General features: G+C 40.9%; 1 protein-coding gene across 1 annotated transcript; it reads left to right on the plus strand.

Moving 5' to 3' along the window:
• The first annotated feature begins 257 nt into the window (after positions 1–257).
• Positions 258–14,883, plus strand: parvb (parvin, beta). Its single transcript, XM_076732759.1, has 13 exons — positions 258–543; positions 6,921–7,010; positions 8,329–8,399; positions 8,513–8,615; positions 10,068–10,208; positions 10,730–10,845; positions 10,977–11,035; positions 11,164–11,183; positions 11,909–11,970; positions 12,067–12,135; positions 12,267–12,368; positions 12,455–12,527; positions 14,373–14,883. Exons 1-13 carry the CDS (start codon positions 444–446, stop codon positions 14,447–14,449), a joined length of 1,083 nt encoding a protein of 360 aa, XP_076588874.1. The 5' UTR covers positions 258–443; the 3' UTR covers positions 14,450–14,883.
• Positions 14,884–15,163: the final 280 nt, after the last annotated feature.

Raw genomic sequence — 15,163 nt, forward strand, 5'->3', positions numbered from 1 at the left:
AAAGTAAGTAAGAAAAACATAATTTTAAAAAACATACACATATGTACATAGAAACTACTGTAAAAATAGAAACAGTAATATAACAGTAAATCAATAAAACCATTGTAGTGGCTTCGGGACATTACTGTGTGTTTTTTATTGGGGTTTCATGGCCCTGACCTTGTAAACCCTGTTCCTCTTCGTGCCGTCAGGGGGCGCTGTGAGCTGCGCCGTCAGTAAACATTGAAGCAGATGACGCTTCTCCTCACATGTGAGTCATTCTCTTGTGTTGATGCCCAGCCAGCCCTCCTTCATTCAGCTGCTGTCTGCCCCTCAGTGTGTTAGTTTGGCGTCTTTTCGCCGTGATTCGATCGCGCGCCGGTGCCTGAATGCATCACAGGAAGGAGTGACATTACCAACAGGCATAAGACAGAGACACGTAAACACATCACGTCTGCCGAGAGATGTCCTCTGCCACCGCGCAGTCCGCAAAAATGAGAAAGGACGAGTCCTTCCTGGGGAAATTAGGAGGAACCCTGGTGAGGAAGAAGAAGGCTAAAGAAGGTGAGTCACTTTTGTGTTTGCCTGCACGTGCTGACATTAGAAAATGCGTGTGTTTGCTGTTTGTCGGGTTTCTGTCCATGGTGCTGCAATCACATGATGTGCTGTGAAAATATTCTCCTCTGGGACATCGTTTAATCATGAGCTGCACACATGATTCGCAGCATCTGGACAGACATTTACAGGGTCTCACCGGCACAAGGTTTGTCTCTGGTTGTGTCTTCCTCTGGTAAAATAATCTAATCTGGGTCAGTTAATATGTAATTATAGGTTCAGTCATATTTTGAGCTCTTGTGTAGTTTTGATGTGTCAGAGATGAGACAAAGCCTCTGAGCGACTCCACAGGCCTTTAACATGAGGTAATAAACAGAAATAGACAGAACAGCCAGTGACCGGTGACAGGAATGCAAGGTTATGAAGATAAATGTGTCAGAGGATTTCTGGCCTCGCTCTAGTTTGGATGTCAAGATAGACTTGAAGTTATTGTCCCGGTTTTCCAGTTGTTGACCAAAACTATTTTCTACCCTCCCACAGGCCAGTCAGTGTGTGGTAAGACAGACAGCTGCAAGGTTTAACGCCTCAGTGTGTGTGTGTGTGTGTGTGTGTGTGTGTGCCAGCTCACAGCCATGTGTTTGGAATCTCCATTAAAGGAGGTCCACCAGCAGGAGGACACAGACATATTAATTGTTTTAGGAGCCTCATTAAATCCCATACATCTCAGGGTTTTAACAGTTTAAAATCTGCTAAAAATTAGTTGTTTTGGGTGGAAATGTGAATAAAATGATGCACAAGGCATCTTCACACTTCAATGAAGAGCTAAAACACTTCAGTTGATTGACTAAAAATTAACTGGCAACCGTTTGTGTCATCTATTAATTAACAGAGTCTATTTGTGTAGCAAAAATGGCATCTTTCTGAGCATAATGAATGAGATGAATTTGCATTTTAGACAAAAAAAATAAGCAGTTTGTCACCTCAGTCTCTGGTCCAAACTATTTTCTCTGGACTTAATGATTAAGAGAAAAAGAAACTTACAGCCACAGGTGAGTTTTCTAACACTGAAGGCACGTGAGGGGTTAAACAGAAACGCCTGCAGACAGCTCAGCCCAGTGAGTTAATTAGAAGATAACTGAGAGGAGGAGTCGTGCTGGAAGGAGGTAATGAGAGTAATTGGCTTCCTGCTTAATCTTGTGCTCCGAGCCTCACTGAAAGCAGTGATGACGATAATACAACCTGGTACAGAATTAAAGACCCTTCACAAAATGATGATTATGACCCAGACGTCTCAGAGATGTGAGGTTGTGATACAAATGGGAGCATGAGCGAGAGAGAGAGAGACCCTTAATTTAATATGTAGAAGTTAGGATATAGTTGTATTTCAAATCAATCAACACTTCAGCTGCAGCTGAAATGATTAGTTGTGCTTCGTTTTTTTGAGCAAAAACGCCAAACTTTTCAGTTTCAGCTTGTCAGATATGATGATTTGCTGCTTTTATTTGGTTTCTGGACAGTCGGCTGGTCTAAAAAAGCCATTTAAAAATGTGACTTACAGGCTTTTTTCCTCCAGTGTCTTTGGTATCACAGACAAAACAATGACTTGCAGCCCTAAATTCAACAAATCCCTCATAATAACTCCGACCTCCAACATCCAGCTTAACTAAAATTTAGTCATTTTGCCAACAAGTGGCTTAAAGTCGGTGCTGCAGGTGCTGCATTCTGGGAATCCCACATGGCCACAGAGCTGCTGTTTGAGTGCCTCTGTGTGGTCAAAGTGGATTAAAGCCCCGGTGATCTTTTTAAGCTAGGCGCTCTGGGTGATTTTAGAATTAGAAATCAGTATAACAGGAGGAAAGTAAGGTTTAATCTTGCTAATGGATGCACAGCGTGTGGCCTCAGCTGCTGCTGCTGCTGCTGTGTCTGTTAGATTTGGGTGTGGTGCTTTATACTCTTCAGGGGGAACACCCAAGAGAGACGAGTCCCTGCTGGAAAAGTTGCCTCACAGCTGCTGAATAATTGGATTGCTCCTTTAAGAAAGAGACTTAGGCTTTCTTTAATTGTGTGGATGCTCCTAAGCAACCACGGGTACGTGTTTCAGCACAGGATTAAGCAGTTAAACCTCCCCGTATCAGAAGAGGGATGGAAAGTGTTGCTTAAGGCCTTTCGACGGGACATAAAGGAGCATTTTCTTACACAGATTCCTACGATTGCAGACCTAGTTTTGACAGCCTGTATGATCAGGACTCCTGTGTGTCCTGATAAACTGAGAGGAAGTCTGCGTTTCTCTGACAAGGCTCAGCTCTCTGTCAGCAGGGAAGGCAAACGTTTGCTTTTTAAGGACTTGGAGTCACATATGTCACATGTCACATCCTCACTGTATTATCTGAGTGTGTTTAAAGCATTTACACTCTGAACGTACAGAATCCTGCTGAGACAGGTTTTAGGATGGATGCTGATAACAGTAAGTCGTCTGTTTTTCTATCCAAGGTTCATTATTGCTATAGAGATGCATTATGCACTACTTTAGATATTATTATGCATACACCCAAAACAGGTAAACCAGCATTACCAAATACAATATACATGTATATACTGTTGCTTTCTTTGTGTAAATACTGTACAAATGATAAAAACATCCAAATTGCTGGTAACTTATATGGATTTAACAGTTATTATGTTATTAGTGGCCATTATCCAGGAGATTCACTGGTATTTTTAACATTTCAGAGTGCTCCAAAAAGGCACAGAAGTGCATTTGTTTCAGGCAATTATGCAAGTAACCTTTTATGAACTGTTTAGTAAAGTCAAGTTAATTTTATTTATATTATAGCTGCACTGAGCCCTGTTGTTTGGTGACGCTATGGTGACGATTTTAGCTAATTCATATGTGTTGTGGTGATATGTTGATCGTTTAACTAGAAATTACAGCACAGTTTCGCCTTGAAACGTTTATTTTCCAACTTTAAAATACCCCATCAGTTAATAGTTTATGTAAAAAAATTCATACTGGCAGATTTATCTTTACTCTCAAACATAAATATCAGTAGAAACTATGTCCGGCTCCCTCGATCCGTTGAGCCTTGATAAGAAAACACCCAAAAAACCTTTAACAGGAAGAAATGTTAATGTGCAGAGCAGCTGGTTGTCATGCAGTAGCACAGAGAAGCAGCAGCAGGAGAGTTGTATTATGGAGAATATCAGGTGTAATAAGTGAAAGAGCTCCAGCTGTCATGCTTAATATCCGCTGAAGGCCCCCTGTGGAACAAACTCAGTGGCACCATCATCTCCTGCCTGCTGTGACTCACTGCTGCCTGTGCTGGTGTAAATAACCAAAGCTATATTTAAAGTCCAGTCCGTCTTCTCCATACTGCTGCATTATTTATATCTCCCCCCTGTGTGCCACCGTGAACCTCCTCCCCCCGACGGGAGCAGCGGAACCAAACTACGAGGTCGGCTTCAATCTGCTGTTTAAGAAGCCGACTGATCGCACTCAGAACATTTTTGTCTGTAAATCAAGAGAAATCTCACCACATGTTGCTGCTGACTGATCTTTTTGTCCTTTCCCATAACGCTTTGCAGTGACACTGCGGAGGTTTATTACGTGAATTTGCGCAAAGAAACCGGCGTAAGATAAATGTCCTCGACTGCAGGCTTTGCTTTGTATTCAATTAGTGTAATTCAGTTAACAGGAATACAGCTGCTGCCTGATTGATTATCTGCTGCAGCGAAGCATATTAAAGGCCCCATTCACATGCATTGTTGTGAAAATACAACATATTATAAGAAGAAAAACATGAACTGGGCATTGTTCATGTGAGAAAATACTCTGTTTGTACCACGCTGTATGCTTTGATATGCATATTGAATTAAAAGGTATCCAGTCGACACCGTACCTGTGATAGGTCAGTGAAGCCCGTCCTGTGTCCACTGCTTGACAGTCCAGAGGTGTCTTTGGTGCATTTAGGTCCACGCTGGTGTCTCCTTCCTGTCCATGCAAACACACACACACACACACACACACACACACACAGCCCTGTACAGCGTCCCCTGTAACTGGACCGCAGAGGTGGGGTGGAGGGCTGTGACAGAAATAAACACGTGATGCCGATCCTGCCGCTGCTCAGCCCCAAGCACTGCGATTCACACGCGCGCACACACACACACACGCACACACTCCTGTGTTTTCTACCTTCGCTGCCATCAGGGGAGAATCCGGAGGTTTATAAAGGGGACATGGCGGGGCTGCTGTGTGGGACCAAGAGGAAGAAACAAGGTAATTTGGTATTAATGTTGGGTTTTTTAGGAACTTGGAAGTGGAAATGGGGAAGCAGGACCTGTTACCTTTGTGAACTGTAGCTTCATATCCAGCAATGTGTTGTGTTGGCTGTTGTAAGAGGTCACCGAGATGTAAGTCCTGCTCGTCGGTGTTAAACGTGCACTTAACATTATAGGCTGGACTGCGTGTGTTGGTGAGGGTTGCAGTTATTTTTCTGGACAGGCGAGTGAGAGTGTTTTTATTTCCATGCATCACTCTGCCAAAATCTGCTATAGTGGATTAATTACCTTGTATAATTTGAGCATTTTCACCCACGTCTGTCACTTGACTGCGTGAAGCTCCGTCTGCCTCAGTGCAGAGCAGCAGTAATGCAGTCAGATGGAGACCGAGGGAGGAAGCAGCACAATTATGATGAAATACAGCGAGCTGGCTCTGTAATTACAAACTGCTGATCTGTCGTGAGATTCAGGGCTCGAGTTGGTGTTCAGCTCTTATGAGGAGGCGGAATCAGATAGGAACCCTGTGGGGACCCCTCCTCAAGGGGTTATTCTGTATATCCTCTCTTTGCAATGCTTTGAAGTAAAGATTTTGTCCAGATAGTACCATAAACACACTGAGTCGACTTTCTTTCACAAAATTCTCACTTATAAAAATAGATTTTACATGCTTTTAATTTGAAAAAGAGCTGGAAATGCAGCCATGTTTCTGTTTCTCCCTGCAGGTCTTATAAATAGCAAAGTCAATGAAATGATAGATTTGAGACCATTGATTGTGGTCCAGCCTGTTGCAGGATGATAAAAGCAGCGTGGCCATTAGGGGAAGAAAGCCTGTAAATCCCTGGAGTGTCTCTCCTGTCAGAAGTGAGAGCATCTCAGCAGAAATGGATTTTATCTGAAGCGTGTGTGTGTGTGTGTCTTGTCACTTTTAATCAGCGTTAACGTCCCCAGTGTCAGACTAAACTCTCATCCTAACCATATTTTGAGTACGTTGCATGTTTCCACTGGAAAGTCCAGAGATTCGTGCTCAAATTACACGATTCTTGAACAGGCCGTCGATGGACGCTGCTGCCCTGTAGTGCAGTGGAAAAGAAAGAGCCTCACATGGCTGGAGAAGAATTTAGGAAGTGACACGGTACATTAAAACAATATACGCACTGACAGATTGTTCTACTGGGTGTTATTATCATTTTTGATGATAAACTACTTCTGTAGCACAAGCCGTGCATAAAATGAAGCAAAGCCGTTCGCACAGAAGCAAATAATGACCACATTTGCTATGAAACAAGGATAAATACAACAAATTAAGATGTATTTTTTAAATAAAACATTAAAACAGAAATCAGTGTTAAAAAGATTTTAAAATAATTCAACACAGATTTAAGACTACACTTATATAAGTGTAGAACTCGTGATGAACAGCTTTTTTGCAGCAGAACCAGAGGTATCATCTTTTTCAGTCAAAACCTGACGCCTATATTACCCACAATGCAACTCGACCGCTAACAGTTCAATGAGAGATTCAGGTGTGTTATGCTAGCTGCGGCTAACGTAGCCTGGAGCCACCAGCCTCAAGCAGAGATCAGGAGAAGTCACTGCTTCCTCACTCACTCTCAAACTGACTTCAGTGACATTATTTATTCAAGCAGTTCCCCCTGAAGCCACGAAAGGCTTTTTACAGCTTTGTTGCACATACGTAGTGGTACTCCCCGGCCCGTTAAAAGAAAGTTTCCTGTTAAGATTGTGGTTAAACTGTCTGCAGATTTGGAGTCCCGTGAAACGTCTGTAAATTCCATTTTGTTTGGCTCTGACTGTTCCTGACGCTGAACAGAGACGAGCGGTGGTGAGATGAAGTCGTGTCTGGAGAGCAGGATCGGGGTCCACAAGTTGACACCAAACTCACACCACACTTTCCCCACAAGGGGAATTTGTGGTGGTGGTACATTAATACTGTCACCAGTGACACTGATAAGCTGTCTTCGTCTTTTCTCACTGTCTCTGTCTCTTTACTCAGAGAATTCAAATACAGTAAATGTTTCTGTTCATGCGTTTCATTGAATTAGTCGTGCCTGTTTTTTTAGTTTTATGTGTTGGTGTTCTTGTCTTGCCAGTGAGTGATCTCCATGAGGAGGGGAAGAATGCCATCAATGCTCCCATGCTTCCCACAGGGACGGACATCCACCCAGAGGACACACTGCTGGGTATACACACACACAGAAACACACATCTGCCGAGTAAAGAACGTCTTTAGAACTGAAACTACACAGAATGTAACTAAGTACATTTACTCAAGCATGGTTCTTCAGTACAGTTTTGAGGTGCTTGTACTTGAGTATTTCCATTTTCTGCTACTTTATACTTCTACTCTGCTACATTTCAAATGGAAATATTGCGCTTTTTACTCCCCTACATCCGTTTGAAAGCTTTATTTACTCGCTTATAAAATTCAATGCATTCTTAAACATTAAACCAGTGTTTTCAGAGCTATTTGGTGAGTGATCTGACAAGAAAGTATCTGTGGTTTGTGGCTCTTTGTCACATTTCAGATCTCTGTGAGTTGGTTGCAGTTTTAACCTACAGACACTTCCCCTGAACTTAAGTTTCATTAAATCACTGTTTGAGGCCCAGAGAGGTAAAATTATTCATTCAAATTTCTTCAAAGTTCTGCAGCAAAATGTAGTTTGTCCTTCTTTCCTGCCCCGTTAATCATCTCATGACCCCTCAGACTTACGTTGTGGCCCATCAGAGGGGCCTTTACTACCTCAGTGTGTATTAAGTAGCTAAAACTAGCTCCACCTCGAGCAGCTCCAACAGTAAAATACTGCTTACGTGCTGATACATCTCTGTTATGTAATATGTAGTCATTTGCCAGTCCAGGCCATTTTTCTGCAGAATGGACACTTTTACTTGTGATACTTTCAAGCATTTTTACTTTCGCTTTAAATACATGACTTTACTTGAAATATATATATTTTTTATTATTTTATATATTATTTATATTTTTTTGTGCCTGTACTTTTACTTGACTAGATGATCTGAATACTTCTTTGGCCACTGAAGCTGCATCTCTTATGTTAAAACACCTGAATGTAAAACATGCCTATACATTTCCTGAATGGAGGCTACAGTATTTTTGATACTGTACTTGCATTTCCAGTATTTTCAGCGTCTTAAAATGTAGTTTTTTGCAGCTCACTGTCAGAGGTTACTGAGGTTACACTGTGAAAATGTTGACACATGTTGACTAATGGGGACTTTGACAGTGGAGGAGCAGGAAATGAAAGTGGGTGGAGTGGAGACGCCTTTGTCTTCAGTTACCATGTGATTTACTGTTGACATGAGGGTGATAGAAACAGTGTTTGTGTGTGTGTGTGTGTGTGTGTGTGTGTGTGTGTGTGTGTGTGTAGATATGTATTTATGTGGAACAAAAGAAAATTCCTGTTTCCAAAGGAAATTTGAGTGAACATCCACTCACATGTCTGCTGACTGTCTTGATGTCTCTCACATTATCTTCATCAGAGGAAAATGCTGAGAGGATCATGTTGGACCCAACATCGCGGGAAAACCTTAAATTTAAAGATCTTCTGAAGGTAGTCCGGCATCACATTTTGAGCACAGACATCACATTTCCCCAGAAAAACAGTAAAACATATGAAGAAAACAGTTTGGTTGTAGGTTTCACTGTATTCTGATGTGTGTCCAGGTCCTGATTGACTGGATCAACAGTGAGCTGGAGGAGGAGAGGATCATAGTCAAAGACCTGGAGGAGGACTGTTATGACGGACAAGTTCTCCAGAAGTTATTTGGTGAGAAACTGGTTTCTTTGGCATCACAACTCTCACAACATATTCATCCATATAGCCTCCTCACGCCTTTAACCTGCCATGCACTGGTGTGAAAATCTACACTATTAGTAGTATTAGAAAGCACTGCATTCATGTACTCTGTCAGCATAAAGTTTATAGGCTGGCCTCAAATGATGACTATGAGTAAAAACAATTCACTCAATTCAACATTTTCAACAACATTTTTAATGAAAAGCTCTGAAATTACAAGCCCTCAGGTCCATAAATGTTCACCTCATTCAGTATCATGTCTGAATGCTCATTCTTGGCCCGTTTTCTCCAGCGTAATAAATGTGTGCTCACCAGGCTGCTGCTGTGTTTAGTGAAGCTTCAGAGTCTTTGGACTGTGAAGGGTTCCCCCTTGTGTCTGCTGTTTGTTACAGCAGAGTGAAACTTGGCTTTTTCAGAGTCCACCCAGACATGCTAACAACCGCTAACGTTTTCAAGCATCTACTTTAGATAAAAGTGACCGTGTGTGATGTCACTGCAAAACTAAATTTATACAATATAACGTTTGCAGTGATTGATGGGATTTTTTAGTTTGTTAGTCTGGTTATTTCTTGTGCTGCATTGCATTTCTTACATCTTCTTCTTGTATGTAGATTTTTAACTTCTCGTGTATTTTTTGTGTAATCAAAGGAAAGACTCCTTCATCTGCTCCTCACATTCGTACCTGCACCTGGTTTCTTCTCCTCTGTGAAAACACTCTCTAATAAGAACATTTACAAAAGCCAGCCTGTACACAATAGCGGTGACGCTTGCATATGTTGCAGAAGTGTCATGAACAACATTTAAAACACGCAGCAGGAGACACTTTGTTCAGTGATGTGTGATTTCTTCATTTCTGTTAAAACCTTTTTCGCTTCTCGCGCTCCTTTATTGCTTTTGCACCTCATGCAATCTCAGTCTTTTATTGCATCAGTGCCCGTTTTAGATTTCCTTTTATTATCGGTGTTGCCGTTTTCTTCTTCTTTTTCCTTTGTTATTTGAAGCCACGCTCGAGATAAGCTTCCTAAATCCTCTCTCTTACTGTTGCTCAGAGTAGAGAAGCCTCTCTTTGCCACTCATCTTTGTTGTCTGCAGCCACCGTGTTTGTATATTTTCAAGATCGTTATGTCTTTGTTTTCCTATGAATAAAGCCCACATTGATAAAACATGATAAAAACCTTTTGTTGTGCACTTTTTGGTTTGAAGCACCTTTCTAACTTTTGTCTTTTATGTCAATTCTTCTCCTTTTTTAAACTGTATTTTTTTGTTAGCCCACATAGCCTCCTAAATCAGACATTGCTTGGTTGCTCCAGTACACTTGTTCAGTACAGCTGCATGATACCACGTACGACTGCTCGTGGTTCTATTCTGTGTACGGAAAGTCTGAGCTGATATCATGTGTCTCATCTCTGCTGTTGTTCACAGAAAAGTTGTCAGGCAGGAAGCTGAACGTGGCCGAGGTGACCCAGTCAGAGATCGGCCAGAAGCAGAAGCTTCAGACAGTTTTGGAGGCTGTTAACGAACTGCTGAGGCCTCACGGCTGGACCATCGAGTGGAGCGTGGACTGTGAGTTTAGCATCGCCTCCAGTGATCAAAAAAAGAATGATGTAAACTAAAGCAACAGAGGCTCAGATATCCGCAGTCCTTAACATGAGTCAAGCTTCAAAAATACAGGAGCCTACCTGCAAAGCAACTCTATTATTAGATTCTCCGTGTCTCATAAATGACCACTTTTCTTCTTTTAACCTCCTCCACAACCAGAGAATAAATCCTACATCTGTTTTTACAGACTCCTCGTGGCATGAACTTCGTGTTTAGAATTGGTGGGATGTAATTTGCATTACAAATAGAGAGTATTTAATCCTGTACAGACATTTGAGGAGCTCTGCAAACACAAGCATTGACCACTGGAGAGAGTTAAATTATTTCATGCTTCATTAACTGCTCATTTGCAGCTTTTTCATTTTTCTTTTGTCTGTGAACAAGGCACCAACCGTTACCTTTCATCTTTAGAAAACTGCTCATGTCATTGTGTTAGTTTGCAGCGTGAAAGGGCTGACCGTCCTCTCGTGTGATTTCTGTTTCAGCTATCCATTCAAAGAACCTGGTGGCTATTGTCTATCTGCTGGTGGCGCTCGCTATGCACTTCCAGGCCCCCATCAGGCTGCCTGAGCACGTTTCTGTACAAGTGGTGGTGGTCAAGGTAAATCGTCTCACACAGGGTTGGCATTCATCATCATTATGTGTAATGCTAGAGGGATGGATACAGATACCTCAGAATTAAAGTGAAACCAAGAAGTATTTGTAAAGTCACAAATGAAATGTCTAATACAGAAACGAGAGGGCATCCTGCAGACCGCTCTTGTCACCAAGGAGCTGACGAGCACCACAGAGTATGAGCTGATTCAGTTTTCTTAATATCTTTATCCACGTTCGTCCTCTTCTCATGCATTATCTGTAATGCGAAGTATTAATAATGTTTATTGTAGTCTTTTAACTTGCCTTTTTTTTTGCTTTTCAGAATGATGATGGGAAGATTTGGTGAGTCTCAGCCACATAGCATGTGACAGTGTTGTGGAAATGTCACTTTAATTTTGTTGCTTCTTTATTTATCTGCTATAAGAAATAGTACTAAATGTTGGGAAATGGGCTGTTTGCTTTCTTGCAGAGAGTTAGATGAGAAGTCTGACACTACTCTCATCTGTTTGTCAAATACGACGCTGCAGCTAGGAGATGGTTAGCATTGACTTTAGCGCTGTCCGAAGGTTAGAGGATCTGACTTCTACCACCTCTAAAGATCTATAATTAACATGTTATACGCTGTTTGTTTAATCTGGACAAAGACTGAAGGGTGAAAATGAACCTGCAGTTTTATAGTTGTTCAGATGTTATCAGGCAGCAAAGAGGACGTCACTGCAAGAAATAGTCCAGTGAAATAACTGCATGTGAAACCACAGTTTGTAATTTTTATACTAAGTTTTTGTATGAATTAAACAAGCAAGATATAACGTGATAATTCTTGAGCTTTAGAGGTGCTGGTAGGTGATTTTTACCTTTGGGCAGAGCCATGCTAGCTGTTTCCTCCTGTTCCCAGTGGTTATGCTAAGCTCAGATAACCATCTGCTGGCTGTAGAGGATATATTTACGGATCAGATACTGGAGAGGCATTGATCTTTCTATATTTTTGACACCTTTGACATTTCCCAAAATGTCAAACGATTCCTTTAAGTATTCCTAACCTTTGAAATCATTCTTTTTTACAACAGAAAGGGACGCGTTTGACACTTTGTTGGATCATGCACCTGACAAGCTCAACGTAGTAAAAACGGTATTAGAGACCTTTTCTTTGCATGACAAAGGGTAATATAATGCTAATGTAATTGTACTGTAAAAGCGATTAATGATTCATTGATTCTGCTCCCAGTCTCTCATCACCTTCGTGAACAAACACTTGAACAAGCTGAACCTGGAGGTCACTGAGCTGGAGTCTCAGGTAAGAGATGCTTCATGTTGGCCTTCAGACTTGTAATCCAGTCATTTATTATAATCCAGCCTGATCTACTTGTGGAGTTTTAACACTGGATGTGCTGAACGTCTTCATGCAGTCTGTATGTTTGTGTGCAGTTTGCTGATGGAGTGTACCTGGTTTTGCTGATGGGGCTGCTAGAAGACTACTTTGTCCCTCTGTACAACTTCTTCCTCACGCCTGAGAGCTTCGAACAGAAGGTGATTACAAAAAAAAAAGTGAAATCTGTGAGGATGATATTTTTTTTTTAATCAGTGCTCTGAATCTCCTTGTGGTGTCCCCTCAGGTTCACAATGTGGCGTTTGCTTTTGAGCTGATGCAGGATGGAGGCCTGAAGAAACCCAAAGCCAGACCAGAAGGTATTTTATAGACACACATTACAGAAATATCACATTATTCTCAGGTCAGATAAAAGACATCAAATGTGGATTTCCTGGAGGAGCTTTTATGGAGGCTTGGAGGAGATTATGAGTCTCTTGCACTGATGGAGGCCCATTTAAAAACGTGTTGAATGGTTGGAGTCATATTAAAGGTTGTCCAGTAGATGGAAACCTTGCCCCACCCTTAAACTCTTAATACTGGATGACTGTTGCTTAGTTCATTCAGCCTTGAGCTACACTTCCTTGTCCAGTTTGAATAAACCAGCCTAATTGTATTTAAAAAATCTAATTACGGCGTACTGGCTTCAACTAGTTGTTGCTATTATGATGATTATTGGTGAGTTTTCCCTGTTTGTCACAGAGACTTGCATGTTATCAACCCATTATACTCTTCATACCCCCTGTAGAGATAGAAATGCTATTACAGAAAATTTGGAAATAGCTTTCAGAGTGTGAGCTAATACTGATCCTGTACTTAAACAGTTATCAGTATCTTTCTCCACTGAAGCATTCACCTTAATATCAGGTGCTGCTTGGTCTCATTAATCCACACAATATGATATTGAGAGAACCATATTATTATTTGTTTGCTGTGTAATTTAAAATCAGTCACTGCACATCCAAGAGTTAGAGCCATAAATATCTGTTGAAACATCTGAGCACAATATGTTTAAGACTATTTGACGGCATAGTGTACTTACAGAATTCTCAGAGCTACTTTACATTATGTCCTATGTTGCCCTTCTATTTTTATCCTATGCAGTGGCCACATTTACATTTTGTTCCACATTCTTGTTCCATTTTTCTCCATATTTAATTTTTAATAACTTACGCTGCTTATATTTGATAGTTTTATGCATTGTGCAAACTTTTGCTTATGCTTGTTTTCTTTGGCCTATATTGCTCTTTAAATTAGCCTCTTTCTCTGTATATCTCAATTTTTTTATACTTGCGATGCGAACAGCCCCTGGAGATGACACCAAAGCAGTTTTCTACACGACTGTTTATGTCATTTAAAGATATTTGAATTTCGAACCAATTTAAGCTACAGCAGACTTTCAAAACGTGTAAATATTGCTTCTCTCAACACTGTGTTAATGCAAATGTTTTTCCATTCTTCAAGCATTTTTCTTACGAAGCCAAAAAGAAAACATTACTTTCCCTCCAAAAAACTACTTTGGATATTATCTATTATCTTCATAGCTGCATAACTGCGCTCCTACTGCAGCATATGTGCTCTGATTAGCATAAGCTTTGCTAAGTTTTGCGCACATCTGCATGGAAGTAGAGATCTTAAAGCTGTTAATGATCTCTACAGTGTCACCCAAGCAAACAGGGCAATGCAGATGATAAGGAGCTTAAAAAATCCTATTTTAAATGGCAGTGCCTGAATCACAAAGACCTAGTTCTGATGAGAAGTAACAACAAGCAAATAAGCACTTCTGTAGTACACCATGTTACTGACAAAGAGAACACAGTATTTCTCAGCCTTTGAATCTCCTCTGGTAAGAAGTAGTACATCATATGATAATCATTTGTACTTTCTTTGGGAGTTATTTTAAGCTCTCTTTCATTTCCAAAATTACAAATAACCTTTTGAAGGAAAGTGGTCCAACTGCAATCATAGAAGAAGGTCCTTTGCATTGTGAATATGGTTTTATGGTAGCACGGCCCATTTATGTTGTGCTTAAGTCTTCCCAGAATGCAATTTATCTCTTATAAAATTAGTTTTTGTACAGGTCCGTGGTCTAAAGTTTCTTCCTGATACTTCCCAAAAGTGCTGCAAACTCTAATGATCTCTGCTGTCTCAATTTTGTTTTCCAGATGTTGTCAACCTGAACCTCAAGTCCACCCTCAGAGTCCTCTACAACTTGTTCACCAACTACAAGAACTCTGAGTGAACTTCTCCAGCTTCACCCCCCGATTTGAACACTGCCCTGTGCCTGCGCTGACATTATACATTACAGTCAGGACAGTGGAGGAGACCAACTGGGATTGAGAGTCATCATTATGTGGGACTTAAAAAGACCCATGGGGAGTAGCCTGAAAATGGCTCTGAATGTTAGTATTTAATCTTCCCCAAATGTCAGTATTTATTTATTCCTGCCTCGAATGTTAACTGCAGCCAGGGAAACCCTGCAACCTTTAGCCTGCATTTGAATACACTGTCACCATGGGATAAATGTGTGAGGGCATAATGTTAAAACTGGAAAACATGTGTGTTAAACTCATCCTTCCTTCAAATAATAGGCTATTTAAGAAAAAATATGGAATATTATTTAGTACAGTATCTAAAAATGGTCTGTGTACATATTAAAAGAATAGTTCAACATTATTGGAAATATGCTGACTCACTTTCTCGCCAAGAAATCAATAACTTGTGTTTGTATGCTGAAAATTAAGCTAACGTTAGAGCCAGCAGCTCATGTTAGCATAAAGTTTGGAAACAGGTGGAAGCTGCTAGTCTGGCTCTGCTCAAAGGTAACAACATCCCCCTATCAACACCGCTCAAGGTCTCTTATCATATCTTGTTGTATATAAAGTTTAAAACTTTTAATACTTTTTCCATGAACTTCACAAGAGTTAGAAGCTGAGATGGCAGTTACTGCTACCCC

The sequence above is a fragment of the Chaetodon auriga genome, chromosome 6 (assembly GCF_051107435.1).
Source record: "Chaetodon auriga isolate fChaAug3 chromosome 6, fChaAug3.hap1, whole genome shotgun sequence".
Classification (NCBI taxonomy): domain Eukaryota; kingdom Metazoa; phylum Chordata; class Actinopteri; order Chaetodontiformes; family Chaetodontidae; genus Chaetodon; species Chaetodon auriga.